The sequence below is a fragment of the Vanacampus margaritifer genome, chromosome 13 (assembly GCF_051991255.1).
Source record: "Vanacampus margaritifer isolate UIUO_Vmar chromosome 13, RoL_Vmar_1.0, whole genome shotgun sequence".
NCBI lineage: Eukaryota > Metazoa > Chordata > Actinopteri > Syngnathiformes > Syngnathidae > Vanacampus > Vanacampus margaritifer.
The window spans coordinates 22,653,381-22,673,021 of NC_135444.1; the positions used below are offsets into that span (position 1 = coordinate 22,653,381).

The window sequence follows — 19,641 nt, forward strand, 5'->3', positions numbered from 1 at the left end:
TTTTACCGATTTGGCCCACTTAGTAATATATTTTCCTCCATGCGGCCCCTGAGCTAATATGAGTTTGACACCCCTGGGTTAGAGGTTAGGGATTACAAAAACAACAAAAAAGGCAGAAATGTATATATAAATGTAAGAGGTTACAATTATTATTATTTTTTAAATAAAAATTATATACTGTGTGTGTATGTATATGTATATATATATATATTAATATACAAACTTATGAAATCCTTAATGGGAATACAAATTAAAAAATGTTAAATTGGAATTAATAAACTACAATAAAAATCAGGATGTTCATTTTTTTATTATTATTATTTGCATTTATTATACTTACTATATTTCCACAATGGGAAAATTCTACTGAAAAAATGAATATTAAAAAAAAAAAAAAGTTTTAATTAAAACAAACGTTTAAATTTTAAATCATTAACTACAATCAAAATAAAAAGTGCATCATCTTAATGTTAAAAAACAAGCAAGAACGTCCACAATTTTTAATTTGAGAAGGATTGCAAGCTTTTGTTTTATGCAGAGTTTCTTTAATCTGTAGGAAACATAATCTGTTTAAATATTCCTTTAATTTGGTCAATTAAAATATACTTATTTTGATCCCTCATAGGGAAATTCAAATACAAAAAAAGCATATAAAATGTAACTAATTACCATAAATAATAAATACATTTCAAAACAAAACAAAACTGAGATGACTACAAATTAAATAGAAAAAGTGCGGCTTTCCTCACTTGTAGCACGGCGAGGCCCGTTCTACGGCGTAGAAGCCGAAGTGTCCGTGCCTGCCGCCCAGCCGGGGGCCTCGCCTGTGCTTGAACTCGCAGCACGAGCTGAGGCGCTCCACTTGCAGCCCGTTCAGGAAGAAGGTCAAGCTGAAGGGAAAACCTCGATGTCGCCTCGACGCGAACTGGAACGTCTCTGAGGTGAGAACGGCGGGCAAGGAGGAAATGCGTTTCTCTTTGGATACGTGACATTTCAATCGCACAATAACATCATTGTGAACGGTATTTCTTTCTGATTGCCCTCACTGACCTCCCTCACGTAGCTTGCCCTTGTACACGCACAGGTTCTCTCCTCCGCAGTGCTGCTGAAACACTTTGACCTCGTCCCTCGGGTCCTCCGAGTCGTGGGAGAGATGCACAGATTTGCCATGATACACCATGGTGACCTGCACTTTGCTCTGGGGCACACCGGTCCTCAGGAGGGGCTGCTCCTGTAGTCGCACCACACACTTGCTTGATGCTTTCCGAGCTTACGCCGAAACGCCATGAAAAAAATGACGCCACCCCGTTCTGATATATCGATCACACTTTTCACAGACAACGTGCTAACTAGACCTGGTTGGCGGCCATTGCAGCGGAGGTGGTGGCGGGGCGCAGTCGTCGTCGGCCCCTGAGACTGGGAGTGCCGCTGGGCGCGCAGCCAGGGCCCCTGGCTTTCCTCTTGGTGGCAGGAGGCAGCGGCGTCACGACGTTGTTGATGAGCGGCAGGTAGTAAGGTGAGCCGCCCGGCGGGGGATCCCAAGCGGTGGGCTCGTGCCTCCTGGACTCGCTGTCCATCTGGCGGGGGCGAGAAAGCCGCGTGATGAATGTTCAGTGCTGTACATTGGACCCAAGTCAATTCAAACATATTAGCAACGGGGTTGTTTCTTTAACCAATTCGATTTCAAATTGGTCCTCAAATGACGTCTTCCTTTTTCTGTCTTCTGATTGGTCGGTCAGAGCAAAACTTGTTCCAGGCAACTTTGACTAGCAAAGCACGTCTACTGTGTTTGGAAATGCTATTATGCTGTCTCCACTTTAACTCATTTCCTCCCAAAAACGTATAAAAACGTTCTATTTCAAATATTGCCATGGTCCCAAAAACACATTTACACGATTTTTTTTTATGCTAGAGCATACAGAAGGCTTTGATGCAGCCTTTGAACTGAAGGGAATGCTTGAAGCAATGGTAGTTATTACAAAAACGGCCAGCAGGTGGCAGCAGAGTATAAGAGATCAAACAGGGCCATGTTGCAAAAAGCTCTTTCCCCCACAGTTTTGAACCCATTTGTGAATAATGATGAAACTTAGCTATATTCTAATGCTAATTGCTGCAAAAAACGGAAACAGACAGAAACATACTTTTTTTCCTGATGAAGGAAGAGACTCTAATCTTTCTTTGGGTATCAGTCAAAATCCAAAATTGCCGGGAGCGAAGAGGGTTGCTTCAGTGAAAATAGCTGGGAGTGAATGTGGTAAAGGGGAAGTCAACCCCTCAGAAAATAATTGACAAAAATATTTTCTATGCAGCCCCACTAGTCTAAATACGGTATTTTGGTTTATATTGTGTTAGTGGAATTTGGATTCAGCAAAAAAAATCCAGCCGTTTTTATCCATCTCAGGGGGCGGCCATTTTGCCACTTACTGTTGACTGAAGATGACATCAGTTTTGCTCAGGTCTCTGTGATTGGTCGTTGCCTGAGCCTGAGCAACTGTGATGTCATCTTCAGTCAACAGTAAGTGGCAAAATGGCCGCCCCCTGAGATGGATAAAAACTAATATTCCACAAATGTAATATTAATCAGAATGTCATGTTTAGACTCATGAGATCACATATATTATCATTGTCAAGAAATGTTTACGGTTGACTTCCCCTTTAAAAGCAGTCACATGATTGTTGGGTTTGGCCTCACGGTGCAGTCGAACGGCGGCTGGTTGTCACTGAACGCCTCGTTGACCCTGTGAGGGGAGCTGCGTTTATTGTTGCCGCCGTGGATTGGCTTCAGGCGCACGGGCCGCTGCATCTTTCCTGGAGCTGTGTTGGGTCGAGATGAACATGGCTGCGTACATGCACAGAACCACACACTCATTTTTACATTTTAGTCATAGGTACGATTGTATGGTGTACTTATGTGGAAGTCTTTCTGTTAAAAGGGGAAATCAACCTTATGTCATAATAGAAGTAAAAGTGTGTACAGTGTGTTTTGGGGCTGAGCTGATAAATACCACGTCTGTTTGGACTCACAGATTCTGAGGATCCATAATGGCCGCCCACAGGTCCTGAGTGCTGCTTCCGGACAGCCCTCGCACCCTTAGGTGGACGTGGTGACATCATTTGGACATCTTCTTCAAATCGCTTTGTGCGCGCCACCTTCCAAATCAGAGTGTATTGTAGTACGGTATGTCATGCTTAGATATTCTTCTTCCTTGACAATCACACCATGTTTTTGAGGTTCAATAATGCAAATGATATGGTACACCGTATTATGTTTAAAGCATGTGGAAGCAGTAAAACAATGTTTAAAATGCTTTTTATATGGACTCGTATGTTACGGATTTTCACCTGTCTTGAGTGGGTCTGGAACGAACCCGGCGCTTTCACGCTACGTGTTCCAAATCAAGTCATCACGAAGCATGAGCATTGACATGCAAATGACTCACCTTCATCTTGTGCACTCGCTCCCTCCTGGCAAACTCCTCCAGTTTTCTTTTTATCTCCATCTGATGGAGACGCTGCGAGCGGAGGGGAGCAAATTAGCATGGCTCATTATGCCGCACGACGCTCACAGTGCCCGAATCGCTTTTTTGTGTCCGGAACACCGTGTTCCAACCCACCTCCATCTCCAGCACCTTCAGGAAAATGGCCTGGGCCAGGCACTCCCTGACATGTCTCTGGTGGGCCCTCTGGAGTAGCTTGTGCTTGTACTCCTTGTCTGGAACGATGCGGCCACTCCTGGTGATCTAAAGGCAAAAACCGTTTACGACACTCTTGCCAGCTGAAATACAACTCAAAAGATGTTGGTGGGAAATAAACAAGTTTTCACGATATGCATTAACTCTTTGACTGCCAGACCTTTTCAGAAACGGGTTGTTCACAGTGCCAGCCGATTTTAAGCATTTTGACTGATCTTTCAAGGTCCATAGAAAATTATGTGTTTGGACTATGGAAACACACATACTACCAAATGAAAGATTGGACTCTCATCTTTCATCAGAAAAAAAAAGTTTGTTTCTACCTTATTCCGTTCTTCAGTAATCAACAACAGAAAATGGTTAGTTTCACCTCTGTTTTGAAACAAACGTCTTTTAACGTCTTTGGCACTCCTCCATAGGATTTTACTAAACGTTATTTAACGTTTTTGGCAGTCAAAGAGTGTTAAAAATGATGGCCGTAGTTTGCAAAAAAAAAAAAAAAAAAAAGAAGCAGGATTGAAAATTTGACATTCAATTATCTTATATCTTATATATGACTGGACAGCCGATACACGCCCGTGCAAGCCGTTGAAGCGACAGGGCGGCCATCTTGCTCCTCCCATCTCGCAAGCAGACTACTGTATAACCTATTCAATATACATACAGATTAGCCATATACAGCTCGTAAGGCAGTTAGTACAGGGCCGGGAGGCGGGGTGGTCACTTTTTTTTTTTAACAAGTAAAAATAAAAATTAACAAGTAAAAATAAAAATTGACAAGTGGACGGTATGTGCTGCTTTGAGGACCCCCTTTTTCCTTGATCACTCGGTTCCTTTTTCTCCTGCAAACATCTTAAAGCATATAACTTATACCTGCATTTAAGACAAGTTGTAAAATGTCCTCTTGTTGATGTTTAACAAATTTAAAACTGCATAAATCATGCTGTTTCTACTAAGTACCGTCTCAAATGTTCTCCAATTTGGATACTGTAAATGTATAGGACGGTATGCCGAGAACCATTCTTGGGAGGAGCAATATGGCGGCCTCGCGGCTTCAAAAGTCTTGGCCTTATCGGCTATCCAGTCATATATTCAGAACAGTGGTTGCGCTTGAAAATACTGTTTACACTCTTCTTCTTTTAAATTTACACTGTAGCAGACATAAGTGTACCACCATCCAGTGGCTGATTGTGGAATTACACCCACAATAAATGTGAGATAGAATAAAATAGTAGGCGTGGAAGAGAGTCTCGCCCAACTTGTACGCTCATAAGTTAAGGCACTGCTATATTTGTAAAATAGTTGTAGCGACATAAACTAAGAATATCCATGTGACTTTTTTTTGTTGTTGTTGTTATGACGTACCAGCCCGGCTCCATGCAAGTGTCTCCTGATGCGAGTACTGCTGAAGTAGCCGGTCAGGTGTTTGTCCGTCAGGCTGTTGTAGGCTGAAATCAGCCTGCGGCAAGAAAGACAAAACAAAACAAAATGCTAAACAATCCTGGGAAGCACATTTTTGCATCAGCCTACTATAAATAGAAACTTTTTGTAACGGAGCATCCCTGTTTGTTCAGTAGTTGTTTTTTTTTAATCAAGATCTTTTAGCTGTCGTTTTTTTTTCCTTTCTCTCCCAGGTGTCTGATTACACGCAGGCATTTGAAGAGATGACACACTTGACCCCGTCCGCCTCTCTATTGTGCACCTGGATTGTCTTTTATGTGATATCGTGTCGCGCTCTGCTTCTCTTGATGGCTGGATTCTCTTTTTGAGATGCTTGTTATAATTGAAGCATGAGTTCACATCCTTTGTTGGCTTTGACGCTGTCATTCACGCCAGTCTTCCTTTTTGGTATCTGCCCGTTTTGGCTCTTCCACATTTTGATTTCCAGTTCAAACCATTGTTTGCAAATGGACGGAAATGTTTTAATCATAAATCAATATCAACATCTAGCTGCTATTTGTTAGGCTGGATACCCTGTTGTTGTTTTTAGACACATATCTGATCTTACAACATAGTAAAAAGTGGATGTGTGCTGTAGTAAGTCAAATGACCAAAATTGAGTAGCAAAATGGAGCAGCACGTACCCCGGGTTGAAGTGACTCATGGTGCCGGTTGGCTCTCCGTCTGCTTCAAATGTTCCAGCTGGCAGAGCCGGCGGCGGCGGCGGCGGCGGCCTGTGCACGCCAGGCGAGACGGCCCGGAGACTCAACTCGGCAGAGTTGAGACAGAGCACCAAATTCTCTTCTGATTCCGACCGGAGTTGCTGCCTGACTTCTCCTGGAGTGCAAGCGGTGACACTGGGTGGTTGCCATGGGAGACCACGTGACAATGCTGCCAACCAGGCTGGTTTCCACTTACACGCACACACGCACACGCGCGCGCAGGCCCACTGGCATCAAACTAGACACCACAAGCACTGACCTACTTTTGCAACTTTAATTCTAATATTGGTACCATTTTGTCTTTGTCTTCCAGTACCTTTATTTGGATGTTGGATTTTTTTGTGTGTCCAATCAGATCCCTCAGAATCATCAGTGTTGATCAATGTAAACTGAAACTTCAACTATAAAATATGATCAATGGGACATTGTCTTTAACCAATCACATTTCAAAGTCATTCTCAATGATGGTCGGAGCAAAACTGTTTAAGTTGCAAACGTGTATGCGCACGTTAATCAACATCTCGGGTGAGTTTGATGAATTTGTCAATTTTTACATGTTGTTAGATCAATTTTGATTGCAGATGATGTACATGGCACAGTTGTGCTGTTCTCAAATATGTGTAACTGACTTATTTTACTAGCATTAATCATATATAATAACTCTTGATGATGATTACTGTATCATATCTAACTGAAATTGATGTAATTATTAGTTTTATTACGACTACTACTGCTGCTGCTACTACAACTATTATTATTATTATTATAGAAAGGTCAAAACACGCCAAAATACATAAATGCGTGACAAATTAATAAGAAACAATCCCACAACAGTCATCTTTTTCTTAAATCTTAAATTTTTCTTAAAACAATGGATTTTCCGACCTCGATTAAAAAAAAAAAAAAACTACAAACATTCTTCACCAGCATGAGTGATTACACGGTTTAAGATTGCAGGTCCTCCAAGGCCCTCTAGTGGACATAAGGGAAATTACAAAACTTTAGTTTTGTTAGTGAAATGTTGATGAATTGATAAAACCATTACATCGCCAGCAAATTCATTAAAAGTTAACTTTAAGCTTTCAATCCAGGATTTCAGAATATTTAATGTATTTTCTGAAAATAAAATGTAGTTTGTAGCATTATCTCAACCTTAGTGCATTTGCCAAATAGATTTTTTTTTTCTTTCTTTCTTTCCGGTACCAACCTTCACCAGTGAGTAAAGCCACGTTTCCTTCTTGAGATGCAATTTTGCCAAATGTCAGTACAATGGTACGTTGACTCACGAGTTTAATTAGTTCCATGACCAAATTCATAAACTTATATTATTGCCACTTCCAGTTGAAGTTGACTGTCAAAGAGAATGACACTTTGTGTATTAATAGCGTTGCCATAGGAACGTCCAATTAGCTTAATGCTAGCGATCAATTTGGAACGAATAGCATCAAATATTTGAATACAAAATGAGGGAACAACACATATAAACAGTTAATTTTAAAATACTCATTAGCATAATAGTATCGTTTACAAAGATCACCCAGTAGTTCTGATTTTATTTTTTGTAAAGTTTGTAACAATCTGCAGTTCGCCCCTCCTTGTTTTTCTTGTGTCTATGCATCACTTGATCGTTTTGGCCATCAATGTATTTGACGGCGTGGATGTGAACGCTCTTCGTGACGTGGTAGCGGCGAAAGGACAACTGTTTTGGTTTCCTTTTAATAAAGTAAACCTGTGGACTTCCAGTTCCTTTGTTGCTCTCCAGTTTTTGCTACCCAGCTGCGCCGTCCAAGGCTGATCAGCCACCGCGCGTTACAAGTTAATAATTATTTTTGGTCTAACGCTTGTTTATATTGGATGGTAATCAACTGCACGACCACTAGATGGCGTAACACTTATTGTTTTCCACTTAATTCAAAAGAAGAAGAGTGTAAACGGGAGTATTTTTTTCAGATCTGCCTAGTTTTTGTTGATTATTGATCAATCCTGCTTCTTATGCCTATTCAACGACAGGAGGTTCATTTTATAATCTTTCTTTGGGCATGATTATTGATGTATATTGTAAAATTCAGAAAAACAGGTTTTGTTTATTGTAAATATATAGTGGTATCTGTACAAGGTTATGCTGTTTGTCTCAAGTTATCCATTCCTCTTGCTCTCTCTCGATATATACTATTTTTAAAATGCATTACAACTTTTTTTCTTTTAAATGAAGTGCCGTAAATGCTATAAAAACATGCCTAGAGAGTATTTAAATCTGGCATTTCATGGAGGGTGATTACTGTATTTGTATTTTGTTACTTCCGAACACCGAGCGTAACCTGGCATAGTTCCCGTGTGCGAGGTGCGAAGGCCCATTTAAACATCAGGCAACAAGCAGTTGAGGCTGGTGGAAATTGAGACAGATACGCTTGGGCCCGCTAAACACCGTAATCAAGTCGGCAAGCCTTAAAATAACAATTAGCCACCAAAAAGAAGAGGGATGATTATAAATTCCATTCAGGGGAAAAAAAGATTCCCGGCTGTCGACGGGGAAGATCTCTGGGGGTCCGGTTTTTGGTGATGGAAGGAGGGGGGTTGAGTTTTTGCAATCAGCGTTAAATCGAGCCGTTTTGTGGCTGTGTGATTGTCAAGTGGGCCATTACTTGTTGATAAGAGCACCCCCCAGCCTTCCCACCCCACCACCCCTTGTGGCCCTGATTGGGGCCTAGCATGCTGCTTCTCACTTGCGCCGTCCCGGCGCAATCAGGCCCCTTTTTCAGCCCACTGCCATTTTTACTGCTGTGATTTCCACCCCCACCTCACCCAACCACTCCTCCCTTTCACGTTCAATGAGTCGCCATTTACAGCAAGGAGAAAAGGTCACGCTAATCTGCGAGCGTCAATTGTAATCCAACCTGTCGACCTGATTTCAATTAAGTCTGTGGAAAGAACACATTAAGGAGAGCTTCAGAGGTCAAATGCTCTTCGCTTGGAGGAAGAACTCTCACGCGCTCACCGAATGGCAGCTATATTGAGATTTTTTGGTCTTTTGTTTTGCAGAACCCAAGCGAGCTTCAGCTTGAAGTTACAAACCGATGGCCGAACGTTCTCCCTCAGGATGGTCGTCCAGGTCCTGACGAAGCAAAGCAGCCCCCGTGACCAGTTCGCCACCATCACCATGTTCACCTTTTGGGTATGATATTCTTTTTCGGGAATGCTGTGTTACATTTATGCCAGATGCAACGAGACACACGCCTTTCAAAAAGTTCAACTTTAGTTAGTCTGTAGATTATTCTCCGAAAAGTCTGCGGATTTATTCAGGTTGAGCCTTGATATTCTTTTTTGTCTTTAGTGGTTTTCGCCTTCGAAGTTATACAGGATCCTTCTCATTGTTGGGTTGAGCCCCCTTAATATCAGGTACTCCGGTTTTGAGAGGTGTTGATAATGCTACCTTTGAGCTTTCTGAGGGTTTTAATATGAAATAATGATTATGCGCAGTATTCTTGGAAATTTTGGAACGGTGGAAAAGAAAAATTGGCGGCATATGTAAAAAGGTTAATTGGTGTCAGGAAATGCTAACAAATGTTGTTTTATGTGACGGTATTCTCTTTTGAAAAGTTGTGCTTTTCAAAAAATTCAAAATGGCAGCGCTGTCAAAATTGGCGGGAAAATTCAGTGAGCATTTTTAATATGAATAACAGCCCCTAAACATCCTTTAATTTTTTTTACTGAAACACCAAATGTGCAAATAGTAGCAATGCTATACATTTTACTGAAATCTCACACATTTTTAACCCCTTGAGACCCATAGATGGTCCCAGTGGACATGACATGTTTGCTGTGTCTAAACCAATAAAATATAATTTGGATGATGTCAACACTTCTGGTTCATGATTGGATCTTAACTAACCAATCGCAAGTTGTTTTGCATGATGTTTGTGCTTAAAATGTTGCATATAAGCGTGGTAAGTTTGCAACACGTTCCAGCCATATTAACCGGCCGTCCACTATAACAACTAAAAATCATAACCCCACAAAAATTCCACGTTGTTCTTATGTCGGAAAAGAGTAAAAATCAGCACACACAAAAAAGAAATTTTGCCCAGCAGAAAAAATGTGTGTGAAGGCGTTAATATGAATAACAGCCCCTAAACTTCCTTTTAACTCAAAGAAATATGTAAATACAAGCATTTTATTGGAATCTCACTGTTTTTGATTTATTTATTTATTTATTTATTCAAAATGGGGGCACATGGTCAAGAATGGCGGGAAAATTCTGAAAATAAATTTGTTTTTAATCTATTCGATTTAAATGACAAATGGTCTTGTTAGAAACTCCATGTTTTTAACTGAAGCGGGGGAGGCGTGCAGTTTTTTAGACGCTGTCCTAGCTTCCTTTGTGACCTCCTCCCGGAGGCCGGCGCTCTCCATTCTAACGGCTCTCACCGTGGATCTCGGCATTCTTAACCAATGGCTTTCTAACCCTTTCCAGACTGAAACGTGTCACTTCTTTTATTTCTCATCGGTCCTTGACTTGCCTTTTGCGAGCCTTTTCAGATGTCTTGACCAACTTAACTGAACGTAACTCCCAACCGGTCTGGAGTTAATCAAGCTCAGGTGCAAATTAACTCTGCTTTCGAGAAAATCGACAAACTGGCTCTGATGCCCGCATACCCTCATGTGGTTGCAAGTCCTCGTCCACCCATACATGTCATTTTTATTGACACTTTCCTTCCTTCCTCTGCTGGCTGCAGGAGTGTTGATAACGTGACACACGGCAGCATCCAGACGTGATGTCACGAGGCAGTCTGAGGACTTTTTGTTGACATTGTTTCCGTCCGCTCCATAACCCGCAAAAACGCAAGCAGAACACGCAAAACGCTCCTCGCGGGCCGATTGGCATCTGGGCAACATGCGGGCTTTTATGTGCAACGCGAGCTGGTGACGATGTCTTTACGTCTGCTCTTTTGATGATAAAACACTTGATTTTGTCACTTTTTGACCTCTTGACCCCAGCGAGGCTTTTGTAGGGCGCGTGCATGGCGGGGGGGTGCGTGCGCGCGCGCGCTATCTGATGGAAAAGCTTTCATTGTCGCCGGCCGGAACGCGACACATCTTCCAGGAGGCACGCTAGGACTGCCAACGCTCTCCTGAGATGATCCGATACGGAGGCTCATGCAGGTTGAGACCTCCTGCAAGGCAATAGAGAGGGGGAAAAAACTTCGCAATTTGTTATCGTTTTGCGGACTTTATGTTTTCTCGTATCTTGTTTCGCTTTATCGTTTAATTAGCGAATCCCCAACTCGAATGGGTTATTAATTGTACTTAAGCCTGCAGTACAAAAAAATTTAACTAATTGTAGCGCTTTATCTACACCTTATGTTGACACAAGGGGCCCCAAAAACTGTCCATTGGGGTCCACTGTATCGCCAACAAGCATTTTCCGCAAAAAACTGCGGTTGAAAAATAAAAACTCTCACACACACACCCCAAAAAAAACTCCTATTCTTACTGAAAGAAACTCACACTTTTTACTTTTCATTTTTTAGTGGGGCTGAATTTTTTTACTTTTTTTGTTTCCACACACCCAAAAAAAAAAACTCACCTCACCAATATAACACACAAAATGTGCAATCTAACAAAAAGCTTTTCAAAAACACTCTCTCCACAATAACTCTCACATAAATGAAAACCTCTCACAGTTACCAAAAACTCACACTTGACCCCTCTTATTCACAGAAATAAGAACCTCTCACACAACTGGACTCTCACATTTAACAAACAAACAAAACAAAAAACGCCATCAGAGATAACACTCACTTTCACAAAACTCTGCCGGCACCAAAAAATTCACCGATCACTCAAAAACTCTTATTCTTAGTAGAAAAAAAAAACTCTCACATAATGAAAAAATCTCACATTAAGCCACAAAAACTGTTATATTTAACTCATTTTAAAAACTCACATACATTAAAGCTCTCTCTCTCTCACACACACACTCTCACTCTCTCCCACTCACTCACACGCACATGCTAAAAAATTATACACAACCCACAAAAAAACGTTGACAGCCATCAAAATCAAAGAACTGTAAAATATCCCCCGCATCAGCAAAAAAACTCTCACACAACTCATGCACATAATTTAAAAAACAACTCATTCCAAAATAACTCACAAAATGAAAATCAGTTACTGTCACCAAAAAATTCATACTTCACCACTCAAAAACTATTCATAGAAAAAACTCTCACGAAATAAAAACCTCTCACATGCAGCCACAAAAAAAACTGTATTTAACTAATTAAAAAGACTCCGAGGAAAAAAACTCATATGCACAAAAGCTTCAACAACAAAAAACATTATACTCACACAAAAACTCATACACAGAAAAAAAAACTTTCACTGCCACATAGAAAACTCTCACTCACACTAAACTCACACTAAACAAAATCTTTTGCACTCTCTAAAACTCTCACATAGCCCCCCCCCCCCGCCCCCCACCAAAAAAGAAAAAAACTCTTATTCACACCAAATAAATACATAAAATAAAATGTCATACCTCACCACAAAACTGCTCAAAAACAACAACATAATTTTGTTCTCTCTCTCGTCCTTGCAGCACTTGTTCCCTGCGGTATCACTTTTTCTTCTTTGCACTCTTGCAAGGAAACCACACAGGCAGGCAGGGGATTGCTTGGTGGGCGGGCGTGGCTAAAGGTGACATATGAAATATGAAATATGAATTGTGATCCTCCCTCGGGAAGGATTAGTTTGCGGGAGGAAGAAGAAGAAGAAGAAGCAACAGACATGCGCTGGAAAAGGGAGGCCAAAGTTCAACGCTGCATCCTGGCTGGAAGCTCCGGCGAGGAGGTGAGGACGTGACCGGGGGATGGAGGGCCCCTGGCACGGGGACCGGGACGCTGGGGGTCCGCCTCGGGTCCCCGGCCTGGCTGGCTCAATAGGACTAATTGCTCTCCCCTGTAATCTGCGGGCTTCCACTCCTCCTTCCTTTCCTCGTCGTTAAAAATCAAGCAGTTAATGAGACCTCTTCAGTTTGTCGTTTTTTGGGCAACTTTGACTTTTTTTTAATCGCCGCTATTAAATAAATCAACGCCCTTTTAGCAGGGACTTATTGTAAGCATTTACCGGTAAAAAGAAAAAAAAGCTTAGTGTCTCCTCAAGTGTGTTCTGTTTGTCCACGTAATGACTCCTCTTCAATTTGCAATTGGCGTCGTCATGGTGAGCAAGTGAGCGGGCAGCTGATGATATTTATGGCGAGCGGGCGGAAGGCCGGGGGGTCATTGAACGCACCACTCGCGCGGCGACGACACGATGGCAAACGAGAGGAAAATCTAAACAGAAAGCGCGACATGTGCGCATGGGAGGACTCCAAAGACAACATTTTGGACGCGGGAGAACCCCTGGTAGGGAAGACGAGGCAGAAATATACTTTCTATTTGTTTATTTACTTATCCTATATGATGCAATGCAAATGTTCTTTTTCTTTTTCTTTTTTAAATATACGATTTAGCGCAAGTAAAACCAAAACATGTAACAACAAAAAAACTTTAATGAGACGAAAATGACTTTTCGTGTACATGCTAATAGTTTTACAGCAAAGTTGTCTTGATTTGATATCATTTTGAGGCTATATAATTACGAGCCATTTTTTAATTAATTACAATTAAGTACAACGGCTTTTCAAACCTCAAAATATTTTGTACGAAAAAATCCCATTGCGCTATAAATCGGCATGAAGATTTTCAGTTTTTTTTTTTTTTTACCTGTAGTTCACTTTTAAACAATGACAAAGACAAGACTTTTTCAATTATTTAACATTTCACTACTGAATTTTTGGGGGACGGTTTTTATCTCCATAAAACGATTGGGTGTTTTTTTTCCCTCTCATTTTTCTTTTTTAAATTAATCTTTAAAACAAGCAAATATTTTTTAAAGTAACTGTAAATTAGGACAAGCTCCAAACTTTTAATAATATGAGTAATTTTAAATCCACATTGGGTTGTTTTTAACCCAGCAGTTTGAAGGGAATGCTCATTTTATTGATATTTAATTATAACGCATGACTTTATGTACGCAATGCTTGAGATCTTCGCTGCGAGAGAGTTGACGAGTGCCTTTAAAGACAACATTTAAGAGGAAGGTATAGGATGAAAGACTTTTAAGCTACATGAAGGTGCATAAATTACCAATACATAATACTTTTCCATCAAATATTCTTATTTTTACGTGCTTATTCTTCCAAAAACTGACTTATGCATTGACGTTTAATTGACATTCTTTTAAGTGTATATTTTGCTGCAAAACTGCTATCATTATGAAGCTGAAATTATACTTAAAAACATGGTTTTAATTAATTTAAAAGTGCAATATCCCATCCATTAAACATGTACACGTCTTTTTTTTCTTTTTTTTTCCCCTTTTTACTAGAAAATGCTGTCAAAGAGTTCTCACCAAAGGTTTAGTATGATATGACTGTAAAGATGATAATATTTTTCACCAAATTGCTCTGATAGACGCACGGAGGCTTTAAAAACAACATAAACTTGCGTTCATATTCAAAAATGGTTTCATAACAAGTTTGCTGATTTTTTTTCCCATTTTGAGGTTTAAATTAGGAGTCATTTACATTTTTCATATAAAATCCATTTATTCCACATTATACTTCATAATATATCACTTTCACTGTCACTTTATTAGAGTGATGGAAATATGTTCCACAAAATCAACATTTGTAACAATGTGCACTAAAGTCAATTTAAAATGTGTCATTTTGAGCAAAACTCAATTGCCGCTTTTAAGTCAGATGTACTCAGTTGTTGTCAAAAGATACGATGTCAATGTTAATTGATGACATTTACCACAATAACTCATCTGAAAATATGACGTCCATCTATTGAGACATTGGAAGTCAATTCAACTTCATTTTGTTCTGTTTCAAATTTGCAATTATTTGTTTGAAGTTGAGCACAAATCAAACAATAATGCAGTTTGCCGTTTGTGTTTAAATTCATTTAAAAAAACAAACTCATATAATATTGTTTAAAAAAAAAAAAAGTTGGAGTAATGTATGATGAAAGTGGACAAAAATGGTTATTTATGCAAATGTCCACCAAAATTGATGTGATTTGTCATAATTTTTACTCTTTTTATGTTGAATTTTGCCATGAGAATAGGAATAAATAAAGCCAATTTAGGTAATAATAAATAAATAAATTTTAAAAATTAAAAAAAAAAATTTTTTTTTACAATAACCTCAAATTAGGTCACTTTTATATTATTTAAAAAAATATATCTATCTGGTGTACCGAAGTTTTTTTTTTTTTTGTGTGTGTGTGTGTGAAGAAAATAGTTTTAAAGTGAATGTTATCTTCCGTTTTGTGTTGCTCAGGTGGAGGTCGCGGACGACGAGGTGGGCTCCAGCCTGCAGACGATGTCGACTGAGCCTCTTCTCGCCTCCAGTGTGTGCGTGTGCGCCAGCTGCAATCAAGAAATAGTCGATAAATATTTATTAAAGGTATTTTTTTCCATTATTGCTGTGCGTTATTATTGCGGAGGACGTGTTGATGTGTGTGCAATGACGCAATGGTGGCTTGACATCAAGCCAAGGTCTTTTATTTTCATTATCATTTTCATTGCAGCTTTATTGTGTTTGCGCTCATTCAAGTATTTGTGCCTCGCAGGCCCAGAAAAGAAATAAACAGTTGTCTTCCTTGCGTGTATGTGTGTGCACGCGCATGTGTGTGTGTGTGTGTGTGTGTACACACGCAGGTGAGCGACCTGTCCTGGCACGTGCGCTGCCTTTGCTGCAGCGTGTGCCAGGCGGCGCTGGGAGGCCACACCAGCTGCTACATTAAGGACAAGGAGGTCTTCTGCAAGATGGATTACTTCAGGTATGGGGTGTGTACACTTTTGCAATCACATCATCTCAATTGGTTTTATTTTTTACTTCCGCTCCCGGACAGATAAAAAAATATATATATATCGTTTGAGTTGTACAGGTGATAAGGTCACATGATTTGATCCTGGTCATTTGAACAGGGGTGTGTAGACTTTTTATAACCACAGTATGGGAACACCAGCAAAATTACAGCACCTGAAATGCAGTGGGAATTCAATATGCATATCATTTTTTTAATTATTATTATTATACTATATAATTATTATAACATTTTTAAAAATAATTATTAGTGTTATTGTTTTCACACATGCAGGATATTTAAAAATGTGACATCACTACTGAATCATTTCCTGATGAATTGCGATGACGGTCACGATACCCAGCCCAGTGGCCCATAGTGGTAGAGTGTCCGCCCTGAGACTGGGATGTCGCGGGTTCGATCCAAAGACTGTAAAAAATGGGACCGGCTGTTTGTTTTTTGCGCAGAAGGTTCGGCACGTGGTGCGCGTGCTGCGGCCGCCACATCCACGCCAGCGATTGGGTGCGGCGCGCCAAAGGCAACGTTTACCACCTGGCGTGCTTCGCCTGCTTCTCGTGCAAGAGGCAGCTGTCCACCGGGGAGGAGTTTGCCCTGGTGGAGGACAAGGTCCTGTGCAGGGTCCACTACGACTGCATGCTGGACAAGCTCAAGCGGGCCGCCGACAAAGGTGACTTTGGAAAATGATATCCGGCTTTGGCAGATAGTCCGTTTTTTGTTTTGAAGTTTGACGGATAAAAGCTTGTGCAAAACCGATTTTTACTATCCGTTGCTGATTCAAGGCGATATACTGTAAACATAGTGTTCAAAGCAAACATGGCGAAGCAGCGTTTAGCTGTTATGCTGCACACAAAAGGAACATGTTGCCAAAAGAAGGGAAGTTAGCCCCAGGTGTAAATGACCCCCCCCCCCCCCATATATATATGAAGTTTTTTAGAGCATTTCTACAATCAATTTAAAAAAAAAAAATGTTTTTGCACTGTGTATTCTTTTAGTAATTTTATTAAAGTACTTTTCTGTACTTTAAATGTCTTAAATTATTTTCTTTCTTTTTTTAATGTTGTTTCTTAACTATGTAAAGCCCATTGAGTGGCCTTGTGTATGAAATGCTCTATATACTGTAAATAAAGATTCCCTGCCTATGTTGACCTTTGCGGGGGGGGGGGGGGGGGGGTCCACCTGTTGCTGAACCGAACAAATATATTACTATATTCCATATTATATTATTATGATGAAAACCTGATGTGCTTGAGAAAAAAAAATGTAGATTTGGAAGCAGCGCAAAAACTCCATTTAGAAAAAAATTACTTGCGTTTTTATAAAAAAAAATGTAGTCATTTTTTTTTTTTTTTAACTGGCATTCAGCTGCAATCGAATTTCAGAGTGATCGCTCAGATAGGTCATCTACAATAATTTCTATTTTAGGCTCAGCCGGATATGTTTGTTTAACACAAGCAGTTGATAATTGGATTCAGCAGGCTGATATTAGATTTTTTTTTTTTTAATTGAAAAAAAAATAAAATAAAAATCTTTATAAGAACCTACAAGATAAGCCAAAGATTCAAACATTCCACCCAAAGATTGGACAAATGATTTGAATTTGTAATTCACATCTTCATTGTTCAACAACAACGAAGTTAATAAGCAGTCATTAAAAAAAAGATTGTTTCTGCGATTATTTCCACTTTTGAGTTTATTTCTTGTGTTGGTGCGCCACCTAGTGGTTCAATAGCTGATTTTCATTCACTTTATGATGTGTGAGCTGAATGGTAGTTAGCGTTTGTTGACTCAAAATGGTCATCACTAGAGTGCTAATTAACATTGCTAACCATTTAGCATTGGCTAAATTTGTTGTCAGTTAAGTAATAAGTGATTCTATTGATGAACTTTGATTGACGCTTACTCACCCTTAGTACTAAAGTATATATATTTTATATATTTTGATTTTTCGAAGGCTTAATCTGATACTACATATAATATAAAATAATACAACATGATTATAAATACAACTTTTTTTCTTTCAAATTTTGTGCCCTTTAAAAAAAAAAAAATTATGAATAACTTTACTATATTATGATATTTGCAGGCAACAGTGTAAATATGGAGGGTGCCGTGCCCACCGAGCAAGAAATTAACCAGCCCAAACCATCCAAGAGAGCGAGGACCAGCTTTACTGCCGACCAGCTGCAGGTAAAAAAATAATAATAAAAAAATATAGTTTGCCTTATTAATTAATTAAATGTTGTGGAATTTAATAGAATATTTTTTTGTCATATGCTATATAAAATAGTTTATATATTATATACTATAATATATATAATAATATATAATATTTTCTATCATGTATTTTGTACAGATTTTGATTTCATAGTTGTTATATTATTTGTATGTATATATTTTTTTAATTGGTCTTTTGCAAATGAAGGTGATGCAGGCGCAGTTTGCCCAGGACAACAACCCGGATGCTCAAACGCTGCAGAAACTGGCCGAGCAGACGGGCCTGAGTCGAAGAGTCATACAGGTTCATCGTATAGCAAATTAAAAAAACAACAACCACGATAATAAATATTAATATGAAATATTATCATGTAGCGTCACTATATTAACGTAAAGTCCGACCTCCTTGTGCAGGTTTGGTTCCAGAACTGCCGAGCGCGTCACAAGAAGCACGTGAGCCCCAACCACACCTCCGGCGCCGCCCTGACCTCTCTGCAGCCCGCCCGCCTGGCCCCGCCCACGCCCACCCCCGAGGAGCTGCAGTACACAACCTACGGGGGTCCGGAAGGTTCCATGCTGTCGGCGCTGCACTCTTTCATCGACAGTGAGCACCAGGCTTTTTATGAACTACTATACGAGTGACTGCTTCTCACCGCAATCAGCATTTTCCACTTTCCGGATCGTGTGTGTCACATGGCCATGCGCGGGGGCTGGTGATTCTCAAAGTGCGCCGGCTCCCTCTAGTGGCACGCGACAGAATTGCTAAATTAAACGTACATTAAATTAAATGTACAATAAGTACAGTTAGGTTGTGTTGAACTTTAAAAGTACATTTGCGTTATTAAAAATGGTTCATAATTGACACAGGATGGCGGCAAAGTACTACTTTTCTTTTATGTAGGATGTGTAGGAGCTCCTCTCTGCATTTCATTTCATTTTACTTCAATACAGGCCCCAAATGGACCACTGTGAATATTCCAGGTTGGCCGCCAGGGGGCGCCATTGAGTCACAAGGATGCCATCATTTATTGATATTAAATTGAGACGTTTCATTAATAAAAGATGGTTTAAGATGAAATGCAAATGTAGTGAACCGAAACGCAACTGAACTGTATTAAGGCATGGATTCTTTTCTGGTGCTACTAGTAGCACACTTTGATAATCACTGGATAAGTTCGTGCAGGTGTGCCTAATGAAGTGGCCAATTAGCGTGTCGCTAGCTAGCATTTTCCTTCCGGAGGCCATTTTAGGTTTTGTTGTCCTCAGGGGGGGTCTTTCTTAAGTTTATGATGCAATGATTGATTGAACGCATTTCTGTATTGTGATATTCTGATCAGTTGTGAAAAGATTATGATCATCGCAAAGTGTGAATTATTATTCATGTGACCTGCCTCAAAACGTTTGATTTTCTGTCATGTCGTGGAGCCTCCCTGCTTGAATTTGCTGAATATTTGCGAAAACCTCCTCACAACGCAGCCCTCAAAAGGTGCAAATGGGATGCATCACAAGGTCTGAAAATGTAATTTATTGTGTGTATGTGGAGTGTCTTTAATGAAAAATAAATGTCTAATTTCACAAACAAAAGTGATGAACAGGAATAACTACAATTTTTTTTGATTTATTTAATTTTTTACA

At 39.9% G+C, this 19,641-nt stretch overlaps 2 protein-coding genes across 11 annotated transcripts in view; one reads left to right on the plus strand and one right to left on the minus strand.

Moving 5' to 3' along the window:
* erich3 (glutamate-rich 3) overlaps positions 1–6,382 on the minus strand; it is a 13,776-nt gene extending 7,394 nt beyond the window's left edge. For 2 of the 3 annotated variants that reach the window (XM_077584193.1, XM_077584192.1), the window contains exons 1-9: positions 5,777–6,382; positions 5,058–5,151; positions 3,615–3,740; positions 3,441–3,512; positions 3,025–3,150; positions 2,693–2,839; positions 1,356–1,577; positions 1,051–1,231; positions 750–936 (exon numbers count right to left, since the gene is read on the minus strand). In XM_077584193.1, coding sequence (XP_077440319.1) covers positions 750–936; positions 1,051–1,231; positions 1,356–1,577; positions 2,693–2,839; positions 3,025–3,150; positions 3,441–3,512; positions 3,615–3,740; positions 5,058–5,151; positions 5,777–5,796 — 1,175 coding nt within the window. In that variant the 5' untranslated portion in view covers positions 5,797–6,382. Of the gene's footprint in view, positions 1–749; positions 937–1,050; positions 1,232–1,355; positions 1,578–2,141; positions 2,332–2,692; positions 2,840–3,024; positions 3,151–3,440; positions 3,513–3,614; positions 3,741–5,057; positions 5,152–5,776 lie in introns of those variants that run through there. The other variant, XM_077584194.1, reaches the window with a different exon arrangement.
* The window catches only part of LOC144062630 (LIM/homeobox protein Lhx8), a 21,141-nt gene extending 1,548 nt beyond the window's left edge, over positions 1–19,593 (plus strand). Inside the window, exons 2-12 of one of the 8 annotated variants that reach the window (XM_077584201.1) lie at positions 756–941; positions 1,085–1,516; positions 3,027–3,178; positions 5,835–6,034; positions 8,894–9,026; positions 15,243–15,368; positions 15,623–15,744; positions 16,239–16,459; positions 17,876–17,979; positions 18,215–18,310; positions 18,421–19,593. In XM_077584201.1, the coding sequence (XP_077440327.1) occupies positions 6,003–6,034; positions 8,894–9,026; positions 15,243–15,368; positions 15,623–15,744; positions 16,239–16,459; positions 17,876–17,979; positions 18,215–18,310; positions 18,421–18,648 (1,062 nt within the window). In that variant the 5' untranslated portion in view covers positions 756–941; positions 1,085–1,516; positions 3,027–3,178; positions 5,835–6,002 and the 3' untranslated portion in view covers positions 18,649–19,593. Of the gene's footprint in view, positions 1–755; positions 1,517–3,026; positions 3,179–5,804; positions 7,868–7,946; positions 9,027–12,452; positions 12,704–13,009; positions 13,258–15,242; positions 15,369–15,622; positions 15,745–16,238; positions 16,460–17,875; positions 17,980–18,214; positions 18,311–18,420 lie in introns of those variants that run through there. The other 7 variants (XM_077584206.1, XM_077584205.1, XM_077584202.1 and 4 more) reach the window with 7 other exon arrangements.
* The last annotated feature ends 48 nt before the right edge of the window (positions 19,594–19,641 follow it).